This window comes from Spea bombifrons, chromosome 5 (genome assembly GCF_027358695.1).
Source record: "Spea bombifrons isolate aSpeBom1 chromosome 5, aSpeBom1.2.pri, whole genome shotgun sequence".
Lineage (NCBI taxonomy): Eukaryota > Metazoa > Chordata > Amphibia > Anura > Pelobatidae > Spea > Spea bombifrons.
In genome coordinates, this window is record NC_071091.1 from 39,637,935 (window position 1) to 39,665,641 (window position 27,707).

The 27,707-nt window shown below is 38.2% G+C and overlaps 1 protein-coding gene across 1 annotated transcript in view; it reads right to left on the reverse strand.

Moving 5' to 3' along the window:
* Positions 1-11,421: 11,421 nt before the first annotated feature.
* Positions 11,422-27,707, reverse strand: part of ITGA9 (integrin subunit alpha 9) — a 190,181-nt gene continuing 173,895 nt past the window's right edge. The window contains exons 24-28 of the mRNA XM_053466129.1: positions 25,005-25,130; positions 21,223-21,342; positions 19,519-19,620; positions 17,033-17,152; positions 11,422-11,879 (exon numbers count right to left, since the gene is read on the reverse strand). Of these exons, the coding sequence (XP_053322104.1) occupies positions 11,781-11,879; positions 17,033-17,152; positions 19,519-19,620; positions 21,223-21,342; positions 25,005-25,130 (567 nt within the window). The 3' untranslated portion in view covers positions 11,422-11,780. The remainder of the gene's footprint in view (positions 11,880-17,032; positions 17,153-19,518; positions 19,621-21,222; positions 21,343-25,004; positions 25,131-27,707) is intronic.

Sequence of the window (27,707 nt, forward strand, 5' to 3'; positions counted from 1 at the left end):
GTGTCAGGTATTTATGTTAGGTCTGTGGAATATGGCCCTGACCTTCTAAACCGAATAAAATATGCAACTAGATAAAAACACAGACGTAATCATTCTTCACCTGATGCCGCCCCAGCTAAGTGAAGTTCAAACATGTCTGACATACATTGTCTGGTAGAAGCCCACAGAGAGAGCACATGGCTTGGAAGATCACCATGATCCAGCTCTCACAGCTGCACATTGTCTCTCTACCTTACCATGAAGCCACCTTTAAGGGACTGGAGATCAGGCCTCGTCTAAGGGACAGGTAGCTACCAGGGTTTGTTATGCCTGCCTCAGCCTTGTGTAGGCTGAAACCCTTAGGTGTAAGGGTGAACCGTAATTGGCTTTTGATAATGCTGACTGTCGCCTACATATATCTACTCTGCTGAACGGGGGGGTGGGGGTTAGTCGTATCATCTAGACTACTGACTATCTTCTTCCAGATTCACACGCCCAGTCTTTAACGCAAGGCAAAAGGGGCCGCTTCCCCTTGAGGAGCCGAGTAGTTAAGATTCTGTCTTTTCTGGCTATTTTATTTCCATAAAAAAGCCCACCAAAATCCTCAGCACCAGGCCCATGACGCTCTTAATTCGGCCCTGCAAGTATAAAGTGGATATAGAGACAAAAGGTGATTATTGTTGACCTTATTTGCATGTGCCGATCCAGAATCCCTTGTGGCTGTGGCAGCACCCTGACATTTCTGAGGGGAAAACAAGCCTTCTGACTTGTCTTGTGTCTGTTTAATAATGCTTCTACTACCCCCTTAATTTTAAGTGGAAGGGTTTTCTATCACCTTTACCCACCATAACTTATATTATGATATATATATTATAACAAAAGCCCTGCTTATGAGATCTAAGACAAGAAAAAACACCATAATTAATAATCTCAACATAAAAGTGCTATTCTAAGCTCTCCTCCACTGGATAGGACATATTTGTGTTAGTGTACATAGAATCTGCATGTAACAAAAAAACTAACATAAAGGGGGCAGTACTGGATAATCACTAGCAAACCATAACAACATATGAAGCAAAATAAATGCTTTTTATGATAATTTACAGCGCGTTTCAAAAATAATAAGACCCCTTACCAATTCTCTCGTATTATTCAATTACAAATGACAATTTACAATTTCATTATGTATATTTTAATTCAAAACAAGGCAAATCAAATGTTGCATGATGAGATAGGTATTAATTTATAAAGAAAATTATCAATAAAGCTAAACTAAAATGCATGGCTTGCATAAGCATTCAACCTCTGTGTTCTGAAAGCTCCCACTTTACATAGATTAAATAAATCATCCTAACATGGACACAGTTATTTTAACCATTTATAGGTCGCACAGAGTGTGTGAGCTGCAAGTAAGCCAGGGCTTTGTGCGAGGTAAGAGGAAGTTTGCTGTGTTTCACTGGATATATCCAGTCCTGTGTGTGAAAAATAAATCAGTCTTCATTTTGGTTTAGTGACTGGGAAACCGGGGAAAGAGTGTGTTGCCCCAGGCTAAGGGAGCACAAGTCAGAGGAGGTAGTCATTCGGACTAGCCAGCTCCGTGACAATACCAGACACATCTTCACATACCCCCCACACACACAGGCTAACGTACCCAGACACACAGACATGCACTAAAATACTCACACACATGCACACTAATATGCCCCCACACACACTAAGATACCCACACATGGCAACAAACCGAGGCAGACACATACTGTATTTGGTCGATTATAAGACGACCCTAATTATAAGACGACCCCCCAACATCTGAATATTAATTCAGATTAATATTCAGAAAAAGAAAAAGCCTGAATATAAGACAACCAGTAAATGTTAATTCGTATAAACTATTTTTTTTTAATAAACGCTATGATTGAGAAAAATATTTTGTTTTTATTTTCTTTTATTTTCCAACCTGCCCCCCAGTTATGCACATCTGCTCTCAGGCTTGCCACTCTGCCCCAGAAATGCCTTTTAACCCTCTATATGCCACTGTGCCCCATGATATGCCTTTTGACCCCTTATGTGCCAATCTGCCTCCAGAAATGCCTTATACCCCTATATGCTACTCTGGCATTTATAGGGTTAAAAGGCATATTATGGGGCAGATTGGCATATAGTGAGGTATAAGGCATTTCATAGAGCACTCTGCCTACAGAAATTCCTTATGCCCCCATTTAACACCCCCCAAAAAATAAAAAAAACTTACCGATGCTTCTGACTCCCGGTGTGTTGTCCGGGCAGCAGGTAGATGTCTACGTGATTCCCGTAGGCCACTTCCGCTGCAACCGGAAGGAGGTGCGGTTAGCAGCGGGAGTTGTCTGCGTCCATCGCGCATACACCCCCCCGACTGTCAGAGAGAATTCCCCTCACCGGTGTGCGGAACTCTGATCTCTGACAGCCAGGGAAGGTCTGTGCGATGGACGCAGACAAGCCCTGCTGCTAACCGCACCTCTTTCCGGCTGCAGCGGAAGTTGTCTACACGAATCCCGCAGACGGCTACACGCTGCCCCGGCTACAGACCAGGGACTCAGAAGCACCAGTAAGTGGTGGAGGGGAAGTCAGGAGGATCCAGGTCCCCTGTAGCGCTGCGGGGGATCTGGATCTTAGTCTCAGAAAAGCCTTATGCCACCCATATAACCCCCCCCCCAACTTACCAGTGCTTCTGACTCCCTGGTGTCTGGTGGGGGCAGCGGGTGTTCCGCCGGAACTTCTATGAGCACCGGAAGGTCATGTGACGCCTGTGCTGCGTCATAGAAGCTACGGCGGAAGTACAAGCAGTAGCAGGGGCTGCCTGCGTTCATTGAGCGGACGTTCACCGGCTGGCAGGGAAGAGAATTCCCCGCAGCACTGTGGGTAATTCTCCTCTCTGGCAGCCGAGGAAGGTATGCGCATAGACAACCTCCGCTGCTGCCGGCACTTTCGCCGGCGCTTGGTGATAGACGCCCAGTGTAAGTGTCACCAGCAGCTGAGGTTACCAGACAGGGGGATCTGGATCTTAGTCTCACAGTCAGACCTCATTTGAGGTCTGATTAGAAGACAACCTCGATTATAAGACTAACCTTGTCTTATAATCGAGCAAATACGGTAAGCTACTTTTAATTTTGATTTGGGGGGGGGTTCCTTCTTGACTCCAAAAGGCAATTGGATTTCTCCTTGCATCAAGAAGCTCTTAAATATTAATTTTATTCTATTTATAGCCCTGTATGTCATGCCTTTCTAAAAAAAAATATCCAGATCCCTTTTGATTTATATTGGCCCTGAATATATTTAAATAATGTTATCATATCCTCTCTAAAACACCTTTTTTCTAGTGTACAATATTTAAACCTTTTTAGTTTATCTTCATAACTAATATCTTCCAATCCCCTTATTAATTTTGTAGCCCTCCTTTGCACTTGTTCTAGTTATTATGTCCTTTTTAAGGACCGGTGCCCAGAATTATACCATATTTTCAAGGTGAGGTCTTACCATCGACCTGTAAAGAGGCAAGATGATATCCTCCTCCTGCGAATCAATACCCCGTTTTATGCATGCCAAAACCTTATTGGCCCTTGTAGCTGCTTGCTGGCATTGCGCACTGTTGCCAAGTCTGTTATTAATAACTCCTGCTCATGGGTAGTTTTCCTCAGGGATATTCCACTCATAGTATAGGTTGCATTGTTATTATATTTACTATAATCCATAACTTTGCATTTATCTATGTTGAACCTCATCTGCCACTTGCCGTCTAAATCCTCCTTCAAAGAAGAAACATCAAGATTAGTCTGAATTACCCTGCCTAATTGTGACATAGCTCTCAATACAGTGAAGGTGTTTAAGCAAGCATGGGATAGGCTTAAAACTAACCTTGATATAAGATAAGGCCAGGTAAAGGTATTCAGAGGTTTGGCAGACTGGATGGGCCGAACGGTTCTTTTCTGCCAACACTTTCTATGTTTCTATAGAAGAAAAAAGCCATCCAACCCCACCTAATCTATGTGAAAAGTAATTGTAACCTTAGTTACTAAATCAACCAATTAGCCAAATTTAATTAATAATTGGGTTTAATTGCACTAAACACACCCAGGTATGATTACTACCAGTCCTACTGAATCTAAACATCAATTAAACTAAATTGAATGGGGTAACAGATGCCCATGATGAGGAGGTCAATGAGGCACCTGAATTCAGAACTGAAACCCTTTTTTAGTCATCTGGAGGATTGTTCCATATGGCACAATGTACTGTAACAGCGGAAGGTTGGATAGTATACAACATCCTGGTACTTGCTTGAATATTAATTTAATTAATTAAAAACCTCTTTAAGCACTTGGCTCCACAGTTTTGGAGACCTAATCACTAACCAGCCAATGCTACATCTCTAATAATCATACCTGGGCTTCTGCGAACTTCTGGGCTCTGGCTACCAGGAGCCTTCCCTTGCGGGACGCGACCAAGACTGCCCACTGACGTCAACGGACAGTCCTGTGACATCGGTGGGAGTTCCCCCGACGTTGGTGGGAGTTCCCTCTGACATCAGGGGGAGTTCCCCCTAACGTCATTGAGCGGTCCTGCTGACGTCAGTAGGAGGTCCAGCTGACTTTGGGAAACGTTAACCCCATTTAAATGGAAAATGGGCTGGGAGCGGGACGTGTCTTGACCCGAATCTCTGGTGCTTCAACCAGCAATCTCCGGGCAAACCCAGAGAGTTCCCAGGTATGGTAATAATGATACAAAAGTGAATTTTTTCGTTATGAGAAGGCCTAGTTTACAGTCCTTACTACATTATCAGATTTTTCACAGACCTGTCCACTGCCACATTGTAATGTTGGGCAGTCAAGGTTTTCACCCATGCAGACGATAACTAGACTAAGCTAGACAGGTCGGCTTATGAGTATTTGGAGCAAGTTTTTGCATACCTGGGTCAATTGTGCTAATACAATCTTATGATAATAGTATTGGTAATATTGTCTGGTCAGATTTTTCTACACAACACAAATTACGTCTATGGTCTATCCGTAAGGTAGTGATTAGTGTGCGGCCGATACTAGCAAAAAGGCCAGAAGAACATCTCAAATAAAATTACACCCCTGCATGCAATCTTCTAAAAAGAACCCCACTCTTAAAACCATACTTTGAAACAGAAGTCTTTAATCCCACATTAAGGTCTGGGAGCCCCGGAGGATCACTGCTCGCATGCTTCACCAAGGATTTCTGTAGTTTTTGGTTGCTAACCTGTTATCTTTTTATTTAAGTATGGCTTAAAAAAATCTAATGTTAGGATGGTCAAAGAGGTGCAGCAGCAGCAGAAGCAATAGAGCAGTGGGTTCAAGCAGGCACACACACTGGCAAATGATAGGATGCAATGGCATGCAGCCCTGTGGAGCAAGACTCAATTTCTACAATATTATAGAATTTTTTTTTAAAAAAAAGGTATCCCTAGAGTAAGGGCAGTCAAAAGAGGTGCAGCAGAGGTAGGGCAATGAGCTTCTCACTGCATGTGCCGAAATGCCATCCATCGGACCACTTACCACCTTGTGGACTGCTACGACAGCAGATATGGGAGAAGATGATAGGTAGGTGGAGCAAGAGGGCCGAGTATCGCTCGTCAGCTCGACTGCCACATCGGACCTGGAGTCAGTCGAGCAACTATAGGCCTCGGCTTCGGCATCATGATCCTTCCCACCCCCTTTTCACACACTGGGTCCTTGGAGGAGCGACTGGGGACTCTTGGGGTATAACAGGCTGATTATGGGGCAGGAGGACCACCTCTACAAATGACACTGCAAAGTCCTCAGGCCCAACCACCTAGGAGACCACCAATGGGCAGAGGAAGATACCTACAATTTGCCCCTTTAACAATACTGTGGTGGCAGCTGGTGCTGGGGCTCAGTCTGGGCTGCCTTTGTCTATGGAGATAGTGGTGGCGAAGGAGTGACTTTTGAGACCGGGTGGCCAGTGAGCCGTGGCCTATGGCAGGACTTAGAGGTATCTCTGATGTCGAGGGGTACTAATTAGTGAGGCCTAGTCTTCTGATGCTGTACAAGCCTTAGATCATTGCACCTTAAATCCTGTGGGCTAGCTCATGTTTTCTGATCCCATGCTGATATCTTTGTCTCTCAACTGAATATGATATACTAAAGTGACCCTATTAGTACTTGGTGTCCCAATGGAGTTCTGCTTTCTGTTTTTACTGAAGATATCCTGAAACCAAGTGAAGGAGTCCTGTGTAACATTCTGTCAGACTTAATCCTGACATTTTTTCTGATTCAGACAACACTGTGGGTTGTGGGAAGTGAGGTTGATACCCAAGAAGATACCAACCCTTCTGAACCAAATAGATTACCATGAAAACTGCTGTAGGAGGAATAATTTGAGAGTTTTTAATATGCCAGAATATGTGAAGTCATATAAACTGCTGCCTACACTAAAAAGTGTCCAAAGAGATCAAATTCACACTGTTCTTTCCAGCGAAAAAGGTACATATAGAAGGTCAAACTTTTTGACAATGCATAAGACCACAAAATGCTGCAACCATCTGTCCCACTCCATGTCACAATATTTGACAATCAGTTACAGGAAATCTCTACTAATGAAATCAATGGAGTTCTCTACTAGCACAGTGTTCTGTTCCGGAGCTGAACATGAGCTGGAGCTGACTGGTATTTATATAATGTACATCACCTGCAAAGCTTATAGTTGGGTGTGGGGAATGGGACAAATTCATATTCATATTGACTGTGTCAATTTTTAAGAACCAGTCATCTGTCATTTTCATTAAAGTGATTGTGATGGCTGGATTATCCCTTTAATCTAAGTGGAAAAATGAACCAATGCAATTAACCCCTTAATGACAAAGCCCGTACATGTACGGGCTCAAAATGCATTGTTTTCAATGGGTTTAAGGACCGCCCATTGTCCTTAAGGGGTTAAAAGGTTAGCAATTTGCAGCTGAGAGCACAAATGTAAACATGGTGCGCAAAAGTATGGTAGCCAACAAACACAACTGGCACACGCAATACTCACAATACTCCACATTACTGTCCCTTAGAACTGTGTGAAAGGAGATGAATAAAAAGCTAGCATATGGAGCATAGAAATAATTCAGCCATTGATCGTTTTCTTCTTTTATTGCCCTCTTCCCAAAATAACATTTTAAACTTGACAGCCAAGACAGTGCACGTGAATCTGATAACAGGTGACCCATAGCTTCTGTTAATGGTGAAAAAAGTGATCCAGTCAAAAAACAGGTATGCAATGGTAATCAAGAACAATGGATTCCAAGCCACTAATACAAAGGATAAAAAAATACAGAAAATTGTATCAAACAACAGGAGGTCTAGTTTATTGAGTACCCTGCCCCAAATAGTTGAAATGGAAGATATGCTATAAAACTAAACATATGTATGACATTTAGTTTTTATTTTTAATGATTACTATATGTATAAGTGAATCCAACGTCTCACATGTGTGTTAAAATGTGATATACATATGTATTTAAATATAACCCGTGTGCAATATACTTATCATGCCCTTACTCACAAGATACATTTGGAAATTGGTGATTAATAGAAGTAAGCTTTCATCTATTCTCATTATGTACATATATTAAATCATTATTTTATTACACATTACTATCCATTGGTCTTGCATCTTCTATAAATTCAAGTTACAAATACTAATGTAAGCCTGTAATAGACAATGTTAGACAGGCAAAGAAAATTCATACTTGCTGACCAATATTAAAATGATACTAAATCCAATCAGTGCTCAGCACACGTGTGAAGTACAAAAAAAATACATTGGAAATATTGCTTTACTGGTCCCGGAAAAGATTGTGTTAATACAATAACGTATTGCATCTTAACAAACATCAGTATTGGAAGCATGTATGACTGTACATCTTGTTCTATGAATTTATTATGTGATACATAGTGACCTAACTTGTAGTAGTTTCCTTCTACATATAGTGTACTATGGCATTAAAGATTGTGGCATTATCATCATCATTAGACAACTTTCTTCATACCTGTACGTTTGACACTACAATGTGTAGATTAGGTGTAAACAATCCTGCTCCCAGCTCTATGGGTAAACAGTAGTTTACTATAAATTAAAATAAAATACATACAACAGCTGTGGTCTTTTTAGCTAAGCAAAAATGTTTTAAAATATGCTTTTCGGACTACATTTACTATTTTTCTGTAAAATATGAATTCAATTGAAACAACTTCAATTACATGTCTTCTGCAAATAGCAAGTCACTGGCATTGTTGTCAAGTTCCACTCTAATACAAGTCGACTTCAACTCCTAAGTTACCTTATTTAAAAAAATAATTCAGCTTTGTAGGTGGAGGTAACTTGCCCAAAACTGATCTAATTGTCAATAATTAAAATAGATTGATCAATTTAACAACTGTTGAGTGAAACATATTTTCAAAACAGGATATATGTATTCTATGACATTTCTGCTGAAGATAAATGTGTACTTATTAGGACTTTGGTGATATTTTGATTCTTGTTTGTGCAAACAGCATATTTAAAATCAGTGAATATTAGGTTCAGAAACACAAATTTAGGTGAAATGATATGAGATTAAATATAATTAACAGAAGTATTAACCACTTATATATAAATAAAATCTTGACTCAGACTCATCTTGAACCAAGATCCATTCATGGACATTTTTAAGAGTGTGCATCTTACAATATCAATATTCATATATTACAGCTCATCTAAATAGTTAAAAAAATGTACATATGTAAATCAATGACAATACTATGTTCATAAGGATTCTATTTCAAAGTTCATCATCATATACCGTGGACCAAATGCGGCCTGCTGTACATCGAGGTGCTGCACTCATGAGATCTGCAGCAGTAACCGCACCTCCAACTATTGGTGAATAAGGGGGGACATGGAGCTAGAGGACTGCACTGGGAGGCGGGTCCCGCGGCAAAAAACTTGCGGGTGCGGGCGGTCTTGCTGGGGCTGCGGGCGGGAGCGGGCGGTCAGGCACTGTACCTGCGGGTCCCGGTAATCCCGCGCAGTCCCGCAAGGCTGCCTTCTTGCTGCTCCCTTACAGTGTCTCCTAGCTTGCTCCGCCCAGGAACAAAACGGAGTGACGTGATGTGACGTCACTTCCTGTGACTCCGCCTTGTTCCTGGGCGGAGCAAGAGAAGAGACGCCGTGAGGGAACAACTCGAGGGCAGCCGCGCGGGACTGCGCGGGAAATCAGGTAAGGAGGCGGGCATGATTGGCCACAAATGTGGCGGGAGCGGGCGGGATTGGCCACAAAAGTGGCGGGAGCGGAACACCCACATTGCGGGAGTGGGCGGGAGCGGGATTAAAAACCGCGGGAGCGGGCGGGAGCGGGATTAAAAAAGTAGTCCCGCGCAGGGCTCTACATGGAGCCTCCCTGAGATAGACAGAGGCATGCTCCAGGAATAGAGATAAGAGGTAAGTCTCAGTACCCGGATCTGGGTATGTTAGTGTGTGTCTCTGGGTTTGCATGTTAGTGTGTGTGGGTATTTTAGCATGTAGGTATATTAGTCTGTGTGTGTCTGGGGGCCTCTGTGATACACACATACACTGCACATTACAGTTTGTTGCTTTTGCATTATTGCCAAATTAACCCTGTATTAACATGCATTACACAGCTAAAAGGTCATATTTTCTCTCGTTGAAAAATAAGTGAGGCCCACACGCACATGCATTGCTGATGAAGTGGCCCACTGCAAAAAACACTTGAACATCCCTGTCATATACTATACCGTACTATTGAGAGAAGAGCTTTTACTTTGCATTCAGGAAATTTAGTGACAACAATAAAGGCCAAGTTTCTTTCATACTGCAAAAACTTTCTCCACATGAAGATTTCACAAGAAACCACCACAAAAGTGAATGGTCATCGGTAGTATGAAAGTCTATATAAAACCAGTAACAAACAATATATCCATATCATAAAAGCTATCTTTCCATAATTAATGTCTCCAGGGTAGGCTTGTTCACATGTTACACCTGACCCTCTCAGACTCTTCTCCACTCACCATGAAAGCCTGAATGTTGTGGTTCAAACTATCCGATGTCCAATCCCATCAACATTTCCAACGTATGTTGTGGATAGCAACTCTAAACACATGCATTGTACATTGATAGCCCTACATATGATGCTCCATACCTGCATATATGGAGCTTAACATGGAGGATTCATACCTTAGAACTCAAAAACATAAATCCAACGTTGCAACCAGTGTTGTTCGTGAAGAAACAAGCTACATTTAAACTAAAAAATTATAGGTCTGACAAATAACCAGTTTAACTTCCCCTTAGTTCTGGGCATACCAACCATTGGAAATTGATACATGAGATACCATCCCATCATGCTTTATAAATAGACACTTGCACAGAAAATGTACATTTTTTTTTTGAATATTCAGAGGACAGTTGGGACAGAGAAGGGGTTGACAGGGTGACTTGAATACTTAACACCAAAATTAAAGAGAGCTCAAACTTTGGTAGCTTGATTGGGGATTGGGAAAGAATTGTGTTCTTCAAAAATGCTGAAATGACATCTAGAGCAAATCATTTGAATAGAAAAGCATACACATATTGCATAGTTTCTCATTTAAGAATTTTGCTCAGACTGTTTGTGCAACAAAACAAAAAAGCAAATATATATTAAATATCTATATCGATATTGATATATATATTTACAGATCAAGTGGAGGGAGGGAATATCACAAGCAGCCATTTTGAGTCTCTTGAAAACAAACTGTTCTCTATTAATGAGTCACAGTATTATCAGGACCAATCTATACCTGTATATATACATACACTTCCAAATGTGGATATATGTAGAATATAGTATTATTTGTTCATGAATGCATGCCATAAACATAGATTCAGCTTGGTAACCAGCTGGTGGCGAATCCAGTACACTTAAGTATCCACTGTAAATAAGTGAAATGTTACTACAGATAGGTAAATGTGCAGATCTCCTTGCTAATTACTTATATTGCTGATACCACACCTGATATGAAACAAAACTGGTGGATGTATATACAATGGTTTTTTTCAAAGAATAAGAAAAAGATCCAAAGCACAATTAACTCAGCCTGTTGATTTTGCCTTAGCCTGGCTGGTGTCTCCTGCAGAAAATACGATGTATGATCTATGGCAGGCACACATAAATCTAGGTACCTTGGTGAAAGATTGTCAGTTGACACAAAAAGGAACCTAGTTATCTACTGAAATTATGCATGTATGTATGTATGTATGTATATATATATATATATATATATATATATATATATATATATATACATACACACCTCTTTTGTGTACATGTATTCATATAGGTAGGTGTCAGTGCTTTAGATAACTGTACATCTATTCATTACAGAGAATCACAAAATATAAAGATAAAATCAGTATAAAAGTTGCATTAAAAAAAAAATTGTTTAAGGCAACAGCTTTCCCCTGACGGATTTACCACATACTGTATGCTGAATTTATAAATATTGCTATTCACTGCAACTTTATTACCAAAGTTTATCTTGGCAGAGGGATTATTTTGCTCCAATCACCCCCAATAAGCTTCAGTGGTTGCCTCAGGGCACACTTTTCTTTGCTAGTTAGATTGATAAAAGAATAAACAGCATCAATGAGCCTCCGGAAAATCTGGAGAAGATTCTTTTCTTCCACATATGGAAGATACAAGAGCAGTGCCAATCAGCTAGCAAATGTGTGTCATGTGACTGGGTTGTTGCTGCCGCTCACTGGTTTTTTTGAACCCAGTCCCAACTTTCTTCATATTCTTTCTGGTTCTTTTCTGCTTCAATGATTTCTTTATATCTTCTGCGGAAGAAACCCATCTGAAATAAGAAAGAAGGAACAGATCTTAATAAAGCTTGCACTTCCGTGATAAAAATTACATTGGCTGAAATTTTGAAAAGTCATGACACAAAAAATAGGGCTTTAATAAAAAATCTGGGCTATATGAAAAAGAAAAGTACATTTTGTTTGTTTAAATTAGTATTTTGCTTTTTCTCCTGTCAGCTCTGATCAAAATGTTGTAAATGGCTTTGATATTTCAGCACATTTCAATATGTACACTAGTAAAAGATTGCCTATATCTGTATAGATCAAACTTGCAAATTTCTCAGCCAATACCAGACTTTTCTCCTTCTAGAAGCATTATACCATAATGTAGCTTCAATGTAACAATGTTCCTGTAAAAGGCATTTATCGATATCCCCTTTAGTGAACTTTGTGTAGCCAAAAAATTGCTAAAATTATGAGTTTTGTTGATAAGGGCTAAGGTTTACCCTATACCAATATTAGTACATACCGAGACATGTAATAAATGTAAATAAATGTAAAATTTATACCTATAATTTCCTGCAATAATGTCAATATAGAAACTTGTTGATAACATTTCTATTGCTTAAAGACATATTTCTCTTAACCTGAACTAGGGTGGCATTTACCTCTACAGTAAAAAAAATCTATCATAATATTGGCTCTAATTCAGAGAGAAGATTCACAGTAGAACACCCATTGGTTGAGTATAAAATAATTATTAATGATGATCTGTCAGAAGACACTTATTTATTGATTTTTATATATATCGCTACCAGTGTTCCCTCTAAGCTTTCAGAGGGAGCGCACACGTCAGAAAATTGTGCGCACAACAGGTAGCGTACCTAGCGAGGGGGGGGCTTTCCACTACTGGGCACCCCTCCAGAGGCGGGGCGGTAATGTCCCGCCTCAAGGATCTCCCTCTAACCGGCTTATAAACAATCAAGGGAGCGGGAGCTCTGTTAATGATGCTGTGCGTTGGGATTTGACGTCATATCCCGGCGCACAACACTGAAGCCACGCCCACCACCCTCACTGCACCGGAAGGGCAGGACACAGAAGAAGAAGAGGAAGAATGAAGAGGAGGAGGAAAAGTGACAGTGACAGAGAAAAGGTAGGAAAACATTCATTGAGAGTGGATTAGTAAGTGTGTGAGAGTGATGGGTGTTATGCAGTAGTTTATGCTGACTGTTTGTGAATGAGTGTGTGTGTGTGTGATAGCATGGATGTGTAAGTGGGGGGTAGCATGGCATAAGGAGGCTGTAATCACATTCCTATCATACCCAGGTTACAACATGTACTGACTGCCTGGGCATGATAGCAGTGTGATTGCTGTACAATAAAAAAGCATTATTAAAATTAGCTCAAAATCTGCTTAACTATTATACATTGTTTTTTATTGGTGATATCCATGTTAATTTTTTTTTATGAGAACAAACCTTTTTATTTAATAGTAAACATTGTATGGAAAGTTTAAAGATGGAGCTGCCCCTGGACTCACGAAGAGTCATTCTTCAGCACGGAGGAAAGAAAAAACCTTTGTTTATTGACGGAAATGTCTGGGGAGCCATGGCTCGAAGAACTGCCCCTCCCTCTGGGCACTAAGAGGCTAACTCTGACTAGAACTAAAATGTAAAGAATTTTTTTCTTAAAATGTCATAGCAACAAGAAATACGTAGATATGTTGACAGTCTTCAAATCTGTTGATGGAAACCTGACGCTCTGCGGATCTCTTTGCTGGTGAGCCGACACTCCGCAGATCATTTTGCCAGCTGTCTTGAGATGGTCCTTCAAAAGTGTTTGCGCTCTGTGTGTCATCCATGTTAATTTTTAACATACTGCTGTTGCAAAGTAATAGATTACAATATTCACAAATATAGAAAAAAGAATATTTTTTTATATAATGAATGAGTGCATGTAGTAGATTTTTTGTTCTATGTGTGAGCACATACCAATGAAATATTATATACAAGAATAAGAATATTTGACTGCCCTGCAAACCACAGCTAAATGTTTAATGTGGCTTCTGTGATTTTATTTCAAATCTCTTCTTGCATAGCTTACACAATATAAATATGTAAGAATTGGAACATAACTATTATACTAAAAAAAAAAAATGCTCTCTCCAGAATAGGCAGAGCTAACGCAGAATAAAGGGGCCTACATAACCACATTTTTTTTATTCTATTAAGTAATGTTCTGTCTTACATATGAACCAAATGTTACTACATTCACTAAATGTTATGTCAAGTTATTCATGTATTCACATAGTTTTGTAGACCTTAAAGGAAGGTTTAGTATCCCTGACTACACAAGTACCCACTACCCAATACATGTTAAAGTACTCTGTGGGTTCTTTAAAATAAAGCACTTACCTGACCTACATGTTGCAGTCCTGCTGCAGCAGCTGCATCTCCTCTGCCTTGGTGCAACATTTCTTGCCACAAATTGGCTGCTTGAAGCAGTCAGTCAGTGGCAGGAAAGTTCTCCCATTGAAATCAATGGAAGTACTTTCCACACATGTGCACAAGGGTCTCAACAGACCCACGCATTGAGTGTTCACAGAACTGGATCTGACTGGAGGTGAGAGGCATTTAGTTAAGGGGATGAAAAGGGGCAAATGCATATTTGGTTGAAAAAAAGTTTACAACCATTGATCAAAATGATAGAGAAAAAACCCAACTTGCAGAATAATAAATGCCAGGCTTTTTTTTGTCTTTATATATGTATATATTGGCATCTTTTCATCTTACACCATATGATATCTTATTGATTTTTATAATATAAACATATTCCATAGCAATAATTATTGACAAACACAATCTTTATTAGCTTTATATAAAAAATAACATTTCCCTATTAACCATCTAAGTTAACTAGGGACAATTATAGCCCTTTTACGTTAAACGTATACTGGAGAAAACTTTGTACCAACTACAATACATTTTGCTACAAATAAGTTCAGGCATTGTTAACTATTTGAAACTATTTGATACATCTAATAAAAGCAGGGGGTATTTATACATACTGCACATGCTCAATAATGTGCCCACTGAAATTCATGGGAGTAGAAGCAGCCAATCAAATGTATGCTATATTAACACACATGGTTTTCTTGTATATATGCGAATGGATCCTGCTACTCTAACTGTTTTCAATGGGAGCTTTAAGACAATGGTGCTATTTGGCACAACATAACTGATTTTGTCGTGCCGAGTTGCCATTGAATGCTAGGTAGTACCTGAAAGTGTCTATGGATATTAACTTCTGCAAGTTTACCTCTATATTTCGCATTCATTTTGTTTTAATATATAGATGTATAGAGCTGTGCTGTGTTAGTAGTAGAAAGAGAAATAGAAAATTTACCTAAGGATACCTTTTTGGCTAATTGAATTGTAATGTATTGCAAGCTTTCTTTCCAAAAAGTGAGCTAATAAAGATATCCTCTTTAACAAATGAGATTAGACCCAAGACAGTGTTGAAAGAATGCAAGAAAAGACAGTATTCAGTAAGTAAACCAATACTTTTTTCCTATCCAATGTCTTTTTTTTTTTTTTTTTACAAAACAGCAAAATAATAATCATTTCACAATTTTGCATCATGTCAAAAACAAAAAACTTTTCTGTGCTGTCAATTGAGGGCTGTAAGTGTATCCAGAAAAAAAAACATTGGATAGCAAGCGAGCATCACAATAAAGCAAGCAAGAGTATATCCACAATGGCTAAAATAATGCATTCTGGAATATATACTTTTAATGCAGAGTAATCAGCCAATGGAACTCAAAAGGTTGCCAGAAGAAATAGCAGAATCAATTTTATTAGGGTTTTAGATCAACTTGGGCCCATTACTAGATGAAAAGCATATTGTATGTCTAAGTTGTACATTATAAGTCACAGAACCCTCAGTGTAATTGTAAGGTTTCCTGTTTTCATGTTAAAACTAGAGCTTTCTTCTACATTCTTTCACGCCATAACAGTAACCTTTTATTCCTAATTGGCATGCACTTTACAGTCTATTTCAAAAACTCCCTACTGTTTGGGCATTCTAAATAACAACTTCAGGCAATTTTCATGCCATTTCTAATTTAAATTTAGGTAGTTTCACATTACTGTTGGTGAACCTCTTAATTATGTCAAGATTGTCAGACAGCTTGTTTGAGCTTATAGATCCACAAACAAATTTACATGCAAGTAGGTCTATCTGCCGCAGTTTTTTTTTTTTTTTTGCCAAAGGGCATTACAAAAACCCAGATTTTTTTTGTTGCTGGAATAAACACCCTATCTTTATTTGTATGGCTAAAGTGATGGAGCTGAATAAACCTTTTAACATTTTAATTATAAAGTTAAATGCTAAGCAATTTAGAAAGGCAGTGCATATAAAAGGAGCAGTACCAGCTAGGGGGCCTCTTAAAATATCCTCAGATAAGCACTGCATCATGTAGAGAGAAGTACTGTATTGGCTCGAATATGGGCCGCTCCCGATTATAGGCCTCACCCTTATAGCTTGGTGCTATTTTAAAGATTTTTTTTAAAAAATTATTATTATTATTATTTTTACATTTAATGTATGGTAGGAGGCTCCCACCCTCCTTACCTAAACTTTAGTTTTGCAACATTGATGTAGATGCAGCAGACGTGACCTCCACTTCCTGCACAAGTCTGCCTCATCTACATCAACGTTGGGAATAAAAAATCAGGGCGGAACTAATGTTTTTTCTCGTGTTGCTGGGGGACCGCATTTTCGCCGGACTGCACTACAGAAAATGCTCTGCAGTCTTCTGATCCAGTCTTCCAGACACCCTGGAGAAGGTAATAATGCTAAACCCCGATTATAGGCCGCACTCCCACTTTCCCCACCCCACAAATTATGGGAAAAAAGTGCAGCCTGTAATCGGGCTAATACGGTATATCGGTCATTTTTTGGTTAGAGGAATAGACAGCCTCACAATGTAGTGAAGGAAAAAGCTGAGATATGACGCATATGTCTTCAATACATTGGGTGTGGCCTCAGGGAAGCTGCACAAACCTCAATCGATTTCACAGCTCAGATGAAATCTTCTCTAACCACCCCATGATCCCCACTGGCTGCAAGAATGGGACTATTCCGCTTATAACTGGACACTTATGCATAGTTTATTAAGTTATAAAAATATCACATAGTAACATACCTTCCATAAGAGTACAGCCAGCAGCAAAAATATAAGGATCCCCACAAGCAAACTTATTGCTATGATCCATCCAACAACGTAACCTCTGGGTTCCAGATTGTGCAGGGCCTCAAATATCACCTTAAAAGTAAATAAGATGACACATTACGCTTTTGTTTAATTTGATAAATACATTAAAGGTAACAAAATTGTTTAATGTCCAAGTTAACCACCTTTGATTACCTCTAGCTTTATTTCATTAACCGATCCATTGACCGGTGCATTGGCAGAGTCATTGTCCTGACAGTATGTAACTATCGCCTACTTACATACAAATAACTGGTTTCGAATCATAGTTAAGATAAAATGGTAAAGAAAAGTAAAAAACTGGATCAAACCAATGTACCTCTAAGCAAACAAAATGTTTTAAATAGAACATTTTTTATATACATATGATCTGGCAATCAAGACGTATGTGTTCTTTTCAGTCGACAATTTAGAAGTAAGACTTGGAAACCCTAATGCAAAAAGCAAGTTTAAGGGTTATGATTTCCCAGAATATATTGCACTCCATATTTATGAGAATGTCCTATGCCATCACCAGTATGAACCTTACATGCTACTAGATTTTGCATTGAAATACTGTATGTCAAATCAATACATATCCATCTGCACACATAGGTATATTTTAGGTATATAGTAGGTGTATGGAGATCAGTACGGCACAGTACAAAAAACTGAATACCGTGCCATAAAATTCTAGGAGTCTCAGCTACCAGCCCCCGGGTGATTTGTCCAGTCCTTTTTTTGCAGTAAAGAATTGTGTGCCTAGCATGTTACACAGCACTGAATCTCTTGTCAGTGCCAAAAATGCAATTATTTAAAGACTGCTACCTCCTGGAGCCACACATACACATTTTGTAATGATTTTGTATCGGATTTCATTTCACAGCTTAAAACTAATCTTCTTAAGGCTTGTTAACGTTTTATTTTTAGTGAAAACATTATCAAAAGCAACAGTCAAAAAGCCAAAGCAGATTCCAGGCTGCTGTTATGTTCAGAGCACTTTTAGATATGTAGCTAGATTGTGGACTTTCATTCTAATGAAATCCCTCCTGGTGCATTTTACAAACACATTGTGTTGCTGGTTTCTGTATGAATTCCACTTCAGCCAAGACACGCAAAACTAATAAAAGTTACAGCGGCTATTTTGAGGTTTCAGTATACCTGTGCCAAAAAACAATGTCAAGGGAGAATGTATATTGTATAATGCTGTTGACCTTTCTAACAAAAACATATTTAAGTCTCTAATTTCTGAGGGGGTGGTGAGCAGAACCATTTCAACAATTCAGCTGCTAGATTCACTTCCATGTGATCAAACTATAGTGGTATTTACTCTGGAAGTCACATTTCATAGACATATTTTAAGAAAGAATGCAGAAAAACGGATGACCACATAGGCGACTAGGAGAAACGTTACATAGCAAAGTTTCTTGTGATAACAAGGCAAATTCAAAAAACAACTACATATTCCAGTGCCAAACGATCAAATATATTTTGGTAAAATCATTGTAGTATATTATAGTACAAGAAAGTCTCTCAAGCATTTTGCCTAAATATGCCTAGTGGTAGTCCTGAAATCCTATACAATTTACCAACATGCCATACATGCCAATGTATCCAATTATTAGTTGAATTTTTATTATACATATTTTTTGCCATTTATCGCATGGGGAGGTAATTGATGTAGTTTTTATTCTGACACACAGAGGGTTTTTGTGATCACACACCATCATTTAAAAGGACTAGATATATATTTCTGTACTTTTCTATATCACTTTTGTTACCCTATCTAGTTTCCATAAAGGGGGTCTCACCAGTTATAAATGCATATCAAAATAATGGGCCAATCCAATGAGCTTCTCCTGCAAAAAGTCTGAGCTGACCCTGCAAGGCTGTACAGAAGCCATTTTATTTATGCATTGTTCTAGGAATCTTATGACAGTTTAAAATATCGTCAAAACACTTTTACGGATGTATGTCATGCTTTAGTAATGCTATTATAACAAGGGAAAGTGAAAATTAACAATGGCATTAAAATGGGCAAGGTATAAAGTAAACAGTAACTTGAACAAACCTTACAACATACTGGTACAGCTTAAGAGGGGTTTATGACTAGAGCTTGCAGGAGAGTTATATTTTCATTTCATTTCACTCACTATACATTAGAAAGGGTCATCCCTGGTGCATTTCTCCACATAATAACTTTTGAGATGAGCCTTAAATTCCATTAAAAATAGAATACTTGCATGTAAACCTACAACAAATATATGGCCATTTACAGGCCACCAACTTCAGCCACCAAGCCAAGGCATAAATATTGATGACATTGTATTATCATATTTTTTTCTTGGATAGTTATTTTTGAATTGGTATTAAATAGAAGCATTGTGTAGAGTATTATGTGGAGTCTATTTGAGAAAACATCTACTGTGAGAAGTACTTACCGTTGTATCTTCTGAATTGCCTCTTGGAACTTCTACTGTTCGTAGAGTTGTATCAGCCTGCACTGTGGCTCTTGTAACAAACTGAACCACAGATGAACTATCCTATAGAAGAAAAACAGACAAATGCATTATGTAGATTTAAGAAAGTGTAAATTGTTTTTTGTTTTTTTTTATTTCTATGGTTTATGACCAAAGATTTTTATTCATGTTATACATGTTTTATTATTTCCAAATGTATGTCGCGACTTCCGCAGTATCAACACAAGTAACACTTTTTGAACTGGGATGACATGGATTTATATCTATGTGAATTTTCAGCATCCTTATTTTATTGAACTGAATTTTCCCCATGGAAATTTTGTTTTTAAAAAGTATATATCTGCCGAATATTGATTGCCGACATTTTGTTAGGATTCGTCCTTAGGTTGCCACGTGTATCCATCATCATCACAAGCTATTTTGGTGCTTCTTGGTGCGTTAATGTGGGAAGGGCCTGTGAGCTAGGAGGGCACATATCAATGAGAAGTCAAAAAATGATAGGTAGTCTCATTGATGGTTATGGCTGTGATTGATGGGTCCAACAATCCGTGGGAGTTTTTTTTACTCTGGCCAATCATCATTTATAATGATAAGGGACAAACATTAGATACAAGTATGCTCATGCCATTTGACTTGTCAGTAGCAGCAGTTACAGGCTGATGAGAGTTAAAGTGTGAGACAGTGGCAGCGACAGCTTAGCAGAGGTCGAGATTGGAGAAGCTGTGGTGTACTATTGTAGTGTATGTATATAATTTATATACCACTTAGAGGGACTGCATCGGACATTTTTCCTCAAGTTATTTTAGGACAAAACCTCTCCGATTTTTGGTTGCCGCAAAAAAACAAATTGTGAGTTTTAGTTGCACACAGTTTTAGTTGCACACAATTTTAGTTGTGTATTAAATACTGTTCCGTTTCTGAGTAAAGTTCAGTTGATTAAGACTAGCCAAACCTCTAATTTGTGGGCAACACAAAATAATTGTTTATTTTATCATATATTATTCCTCATCTTCATTGATGAATATTAGGGACAAAACCATGCATAGATGATCATTTTTTAAATTACCTTTCAACCATATCATATATTATTCTTCATAAATAAATACTGTAGATATTGGTAACAAAACCAGGCATTATAATATATATAATATATAATAATGGGTGAAATTCAGTCCTGTTCCAAGGGGTTGCATGTGCCTATTATCTGCCAGTGCCTGCCTCCCCTGGCCCAGCTTCTTACTACTGCTGCTGTCATAATGGCTTCCTTATTCTGAGGGATCAATTAATCAAAGTGCTGCTGTTGCTGGTTGTCCTGCAGTGTAAAACCAAGTGTGGGCCTCTTCCTTAACCTTGAGATGATGCTGCTGTATGTGAAAGGTGAGTCCAGAAGGTGTCAGGGACCTTTGGGAACACCCCCTGAATGCTGTTTCTGAATTAAGAATAACCTACCAGTTCTGGGACACATAACCCATCTATTCATCAAATGCTCTTGTTCATACTGCCATTTTTTTAAGGATAATATAAGTAAGGGGTATAGTTTCAACGGTTGTCTACTGTAGACAGCTTCTCAACTCAAAATATAAGAACGCCAATGTAATTTCACATTATAAATTGCTTGACCAGAATTGTTATCAGAAATTTAAGACAAAAGTTGTGAGATCTTACCTTTTTTAATATTTCAGTATTTAGTAGCATAAAGACATCTATGTTCCGACTTTCTTCTTTTGCTAATGAGCTTAGGTAACATTTTAACACCAAGCATGGTCTGCCTGGTTTTTCACAATCCTAAAATGAAACATATATCTATATTGATTAAAAGAATAAATTATGCTAGAGTATTTCTGAATAAAACTTACATAAGAGAGAGATGATTAATCAGCAAATTATTATAAACAATAACAAAAACTTAAAAGGAGTTCATGAGGAAAACTGTGAAAGGAAGAAAAAAGGAGACACAAATGGAAGAAGAGATTATTGCAAGGTGAAGAATGAAACATAATGTACATCAGGTAGTAGATCAGGGAGGTGCAAAACTGGTAAGATGAGAAAAGATGATAAGAAATGTAAAGGAGAGAATGACAAGAGAGAGAAAATAGTTATAGTATATACAGCATACATATATAGAGGGAGAGAATGAATAATGTATGAGGTGACTAGATGACAAGAGAAGATGAGTAAAAGTGAAAAAGAGGATAGAGGGGAGATGTGGGAATGAGAGCAGAAGCTTGTCATAAATTCAGCGAGGTCAAACTGCATACAGAAGTTTACATTCTGACTGGGCAAGAAAAAGCAAAAAGTTCTTAAGTATATCCCAAAATTATTGCAAGCTCTTTGTTTTTCCCAATGCTCACTAAAAATTGCTTGTAATCCATAATATACAGATAGGAAAGTGTCTTCAACAATGATAGCTCAGACTCCTCCATTTCATAAAAGTTGACTCAAGTAGGCAGTACTATTAACTTTATACTAAGAACCATGTCTTGTCAATATTTTTGAAGCAACAACAGGGAAATAATATAGTATATATCAGACAAGTAGATTATAATGTTAACCAACAAAATAAAATATATAAACATGTTTCCCCTTAATTACTAAATCTATCCCACATACAAAAAATCTCAAAGTAATCAAATGTATTTTTATTACCGGTATTTGGCTACAGTAAATGTCATTGGCTGCCAAGGTAATGGTAATAAAATGTGCAGTTTATATCTTAGAACATTATGCTAAATAGTGACTTTTGTTATTGGGTACTACAGACATCCTGATACTATTGTTTATACTTAATGTTGGCATGTCAGGGTAAAATGCAGACATTATGGCCTCCTAAAATGACATAATTTAAAACATATTTTGTCAGGCAAATAAAAAGGCCCCTTTTATAAATATAATATTGCAGGTACTATTTTTTTAAATGAGGTAGGGACAGTAAGAACAACATTTTATAAGTATGCCTCAGAAATAGCTAGACCTTACATGTTTTATTATTTCAGGCTGCTCAGGTTTGGAGAACAAATTCTCCACTGTGTTGGTTCATTCCAATACAAACACTTATTTCTTCCGAAGGAAAACCAATGTTAAACAGTCTACTATGGTTATAGTCATGCCAGCCTCAACAGTGAACGCAGTGGGATAAGAATGAACTTATAATATTAAGTTACTGTAATAGTAAACATGTAGCATTAGCCCCTTTTAATTTTAAATAAGTACAATATGAGATCTTAAGATCAGAAGCTCAACTCTGAGGAATTTGACCCAACAAAAAATTGTTATCTAATTTCCAATGAACTTGCCGGGTGCTAGTTTTTACAGGAGACCACAGCACATTTTACTCTCTGGATTGTCCTAAAAACAACATAAGAGAATATCATGACAAGGTCATTCTTAGTGACAATTAACTTGGGGTTAATCTCAGGCCAATTTGACCCATAGTGAATAAGGCCTAGACACTGTCATCCAACCATTACATACTTAACTATTAAGTAGTTGTTGTTGTTAAATACTAAGAACATAATAATAAAAAGCAACTAGACCTAATATACACAGAAATTACTGGCAGTCTGAGGATGATAGAAACTATGAACCAATTGAGCCTATGGTCTAAAATTATAGCAGTGATTTTTTTATTCATTTATTATAATTCACCATTAAATAACATATGAAAGTTAAAATTGCAAGTTTTCAAGACCAAGTTGTTGGGTCCCTTCCTCGTAGGGTGACCACATCACCCATGTTTTCCAGGACACATATAATCTTTATATATTGTTGACCAGCCCATACATAATGCTGCCCTGTAGTATGGTGAATGTATAATGGACTAATCCGTTCCCTTCCGTAAGTAAATACATCCCACATACTGTAGGGCAGCATTCTAAATGGGATGGGCAGCAATATGTAAAAATATATGTGTCCTGGAAAACACGGACAATGTGGTCCCCCTACTTCCTCTGACATTAAAGCTAGGACAGAATTTCCTAATTACAAAAGCACAGGCTTACAAAAAAGGTAAAATAAACACAGATGTTCCACCGTGCTACATAGTGCAATCATATTCACATATATTTGTAAAATGGTCTAATTTATGATATCATATCCTCTCCTTGTTCAACAATCAATAAGGACTAGGCTAAACAGAGAAATATCATGTGCATTTCACCTCTATCAAAATACCTATAAAAATAAATCCATGCAGTTTAGATTTCACTTGCATGCCTAAAGATTATTAAATGTAGCATGTGCAACTTGTATGAAAAAGTAATCTAAGGAGTTTTCTTAAAAATATTCAGTAAGTACTCAAGGTACAAAGACTTTGGCAGCTTTCAGATCATAGAACATACATACAGTCTGCATTCCCCCAACTGTCCCAATTTAGGCGGGACAGTCCTGATTTAGGTGGGACAGTCCCGATTTTGGGTCTCTGCCTTTGCAGGGGCAGAGGAAGGGTGAGGCAAGATCCGTACTCTTCTGAGGTGCAGCTGCAGGGGGGTGCACAGGCGATCAGAAGCTGCAGACTAGCTGGGAGATTGCAATCTCCCTCTAATCGGCTCAACATTAGGGAGCGCGAGGTCTGTCACTTCAGACCTCGCTTAACTGCTCCCTTATCACTACGCGCCAGCAAATAATGCCAAGTGCGGGGATATATGCAGCAATAGCCGGCGCGTAGTGATTATTATTATTATCTTTTATTTATATAGCGCCAACAGTTTATACAGCGCTTAATACAATACATAAATTCAAGGGGTATGACAAGACAAGAATTGACAGACTAAGAAAAACCGATACATTAGGTGGAGAGAGCCCCGCTTGAGGAGGAAGTAGTAAAGCATAAGGGCAGTGTACATGTATATGTGTGTGTGTGTAAGGGCAGTGTACGTGTATATGTGTGTGTAAGGGCACTGTATGTGTATGTGTGTGTTTATGGGCAGGTGTGTGTAAGGGCAGTCTACATGTATATGTGTGTGTAAGGGCAGTGTACATGTATATATATGTGTAAGGGCAGTGTACGTGTATACGTGTGTTTATGGGCAGGTGTGTGTAAAGGCAGTGTATGTGTAAGGGTCCTGGGAGGGAGGCTAACATTAGCCATTTTAATTTTAAAAAAATCTCTGCTGCTGTGCACTACTTTCCCAATGATGCTCAGCCAGCATTATGGTGGACACCTGGCTGGCTGAGTATCATGGGAATTTTAGTTCACAGCTAGCATCTGCAGCATTACTGTTGCTGAATTCAATTCAATGTGTTGGTTATTTTTAATATGCATGACTGCTGACAAAAATGATTCAAAGTGACCATGTCGCACGACACAGTCCTTCAAACACTGTGGGGGTATGCATATGATATTTTAGGCTTGACACTGTTTAATAGCTGTATTATGACTTTAAGGGCAAAATAGATCATACTGTTGGTCATATGCATTCAATGCATGCTTATTCAAGCCACATACTTACCAATACTTTCCTGCCAGATTTTGTAAAGAAACCAAATATTGTATGAAATATATTTTCTTTTTCTTGGGGTATCACACATGGTGTAAGATTTTTCTGGAATGAACATTGTCCCTTGTCTTGGCCAACCTGCATATAAAAACAAAACAACATAGGTTATTATCATTGACACTTTGTTTTTCCCCTCATCTTTTAAGAGCTTTTTTTAAGAAAATATTTTTTTGTCAAATTAGAATCTTTGAGTGTTCTTTAAAGCTATTCTGGGAAGGAAATTCACTGGGAAGGATAACACTTGAATGGGAATTGTATTGTTAATTTTCATTGCCTCCCAAGTTTAATAGTGCTACAGAATATGCTTACTCTCTATAAATAAATGTCATTTATTAAAACATATATTAATTTTTAACAAAAATTTTCTTTTCTACAGACATAATTAATGCCTTAACATATATTAACAATATTGTTAAAATGTTATATTGTCAATCTTATTTAATATCATAATGGTACTATGGTATTGTTAATTTCTATAATTGTAGTAACACCAAAGATTTTGCTGGTGATCTATAAATAAAATTAAATGTAATGCATTAAATCTACAGTGAACACAGTCCTTGAACTGAAAATCCTACATGTTGGATTGAAGTGCCAGCAGTACCATCCAATAACAGAACAAAGATGTATCAGGCCAAACTGCAACACTTCTAGCTAAGGTTAAACACGGTTTTAGGTAGGCTTAACGGTTTAGGGCTCTTTCTTATTTACAAATGGCATTTTCCCAAACACATAATTAAATCTCAGCCTGAGAACCCCAGTATATCCACCATCCACCCCTGGATACAGTTCTAGATTATTGATTAGACAATAAAGTCTTGTTTCAAGAAAAAATAAATAAAAGTGCACTAATACTATATTTCTATTTCATGCATCAGTTAAGGAAATACTATATGCCTAACTAATGTTACTTTGGCAAAATGAGCAGTATTTCACTTAAATATTTAGATGAAGGGTACACTGTTACATTTCTAACATATGTGCATTTTTCTGTGCAGTTTTTAAGTAGGTAAAGCACAGACTCCACTGTTCATTTCTTGTATGCAGGCCACATACCTTTACACTTTCTCCATATAGGTACCTCTTGATTTTAATGGGATAGTCCCTATTTTCGGGCACTGCCCCTCTATCTGACTTTAACAGCAGTAGGAATCACAGGTCAATTGGGGAGATTCTCTTATCTTCTCTGAATGGCCCAGGAAACAGTAAAATCAATGGATGACTGAGGTTTTGCATCAGAGGCACCCATTGTAGCTCCCATGTGGCCTTCTCATGGTGGTCTGAAGCTGAGCACAGCACGGTGGCTCTTAAGGTAAGGTGGGAAAACCCCCACGACTCCCACCACACCCACTTATTGTGCCAGCCCCATACATTTCCCGTATTGGCCCTGCACATCCCTGCCTCTTGCCACACCCCCATGACAGGTGGCCTGGTCACCTTAAACATTTTTTGGGGGGAGAGTTATGCAGTTGAAGACTCTGTCCCTTTGTTCATTTGTCAACAGAATTTTAAAAAGGCAGCACTTTTACCTGTGTATTACTGACAAACGACAAGAATTTGTAAGACATGTATTTTAATAACATTTCTGATTCAAGTGGAGTATTGAAGACTGCCAAGAAAATCAGAAGCACAAATTAAAAACCTCAGCACTAAGCAAACATCCTACTGCAAACTGTTTCTAACTTGATCTTTACACTTCATCCTTATTTAATTCAAGAAGGGAAAGCAGAAACGATGTTTATAGAATGAATATACTCTTGTTGCCTTAGCAGAGAAAAATGTTTTCCAGAAATCTTTTTTCTGTGTTATGTTATGATTCATATCCCAATTACAGTAAACCTAGTTGGACCTCTTTAGTGAAATGTATAATCCCAAAAAACTTTTCCATGGTTACAATGGAATTTGTGACTAATGTGTAGTACAAATTTGGAACAAGCGAAGGTGGAATCTACTGCTGAGAACTATCACATTAGCACAGAACACTTGTCAGATGTTTTAGTACAATAAGACTTATTGGCACTGCAATAATTCTGTAACTGCTCTAGTTCATCCTCTGAGTTGCTTTGAACTTTGTAACGGAAATTAAGCTTAAGAATAGGAATATTTAGCCAAAGTTCTGTTAAAAAATGCTTTAAAGAGTAAAATACTTTTGGCTGCACAGCATGACTGCATTTAATTTTAAAATCAATGATAGTCTTTTATTGGAGTACTTAAGTGCACTTAAAGCTACTTTAAGTTACCAGTTTGCAAATACAGAATAAACCTCCACTACAATCAATGTGTTAACCATCATGCAGTACTTCAAAAGCAAATACCTCCTGAATCACTTATCCAAGTAGTAAAGGCTCGGAGACAGAGTTTTGCTAGAGTTTCTCCCTCTAAGTTTTTTTAAATTAACCTAAGATTACAATGACATTTAATCATCAGTGGTACTCTCTGGATAAAAGAGAGATGCCTCAGAGATGGGCCTTTCATCTTCTATGTGCCCAGTCCAAGGAACCCCTTCATTCTCTGGGAGGAAGGAAACATGGCTCTCTGATTAGGAATATTTGGCTAAAGTCCTACAAAAACAGTGCCTCTTCCACAAAGTCATCTGGAGATTTGCAGTGGACCCTGAGATGTGTGTGGGTTCAAACAGATGTCTGGTATCATTAA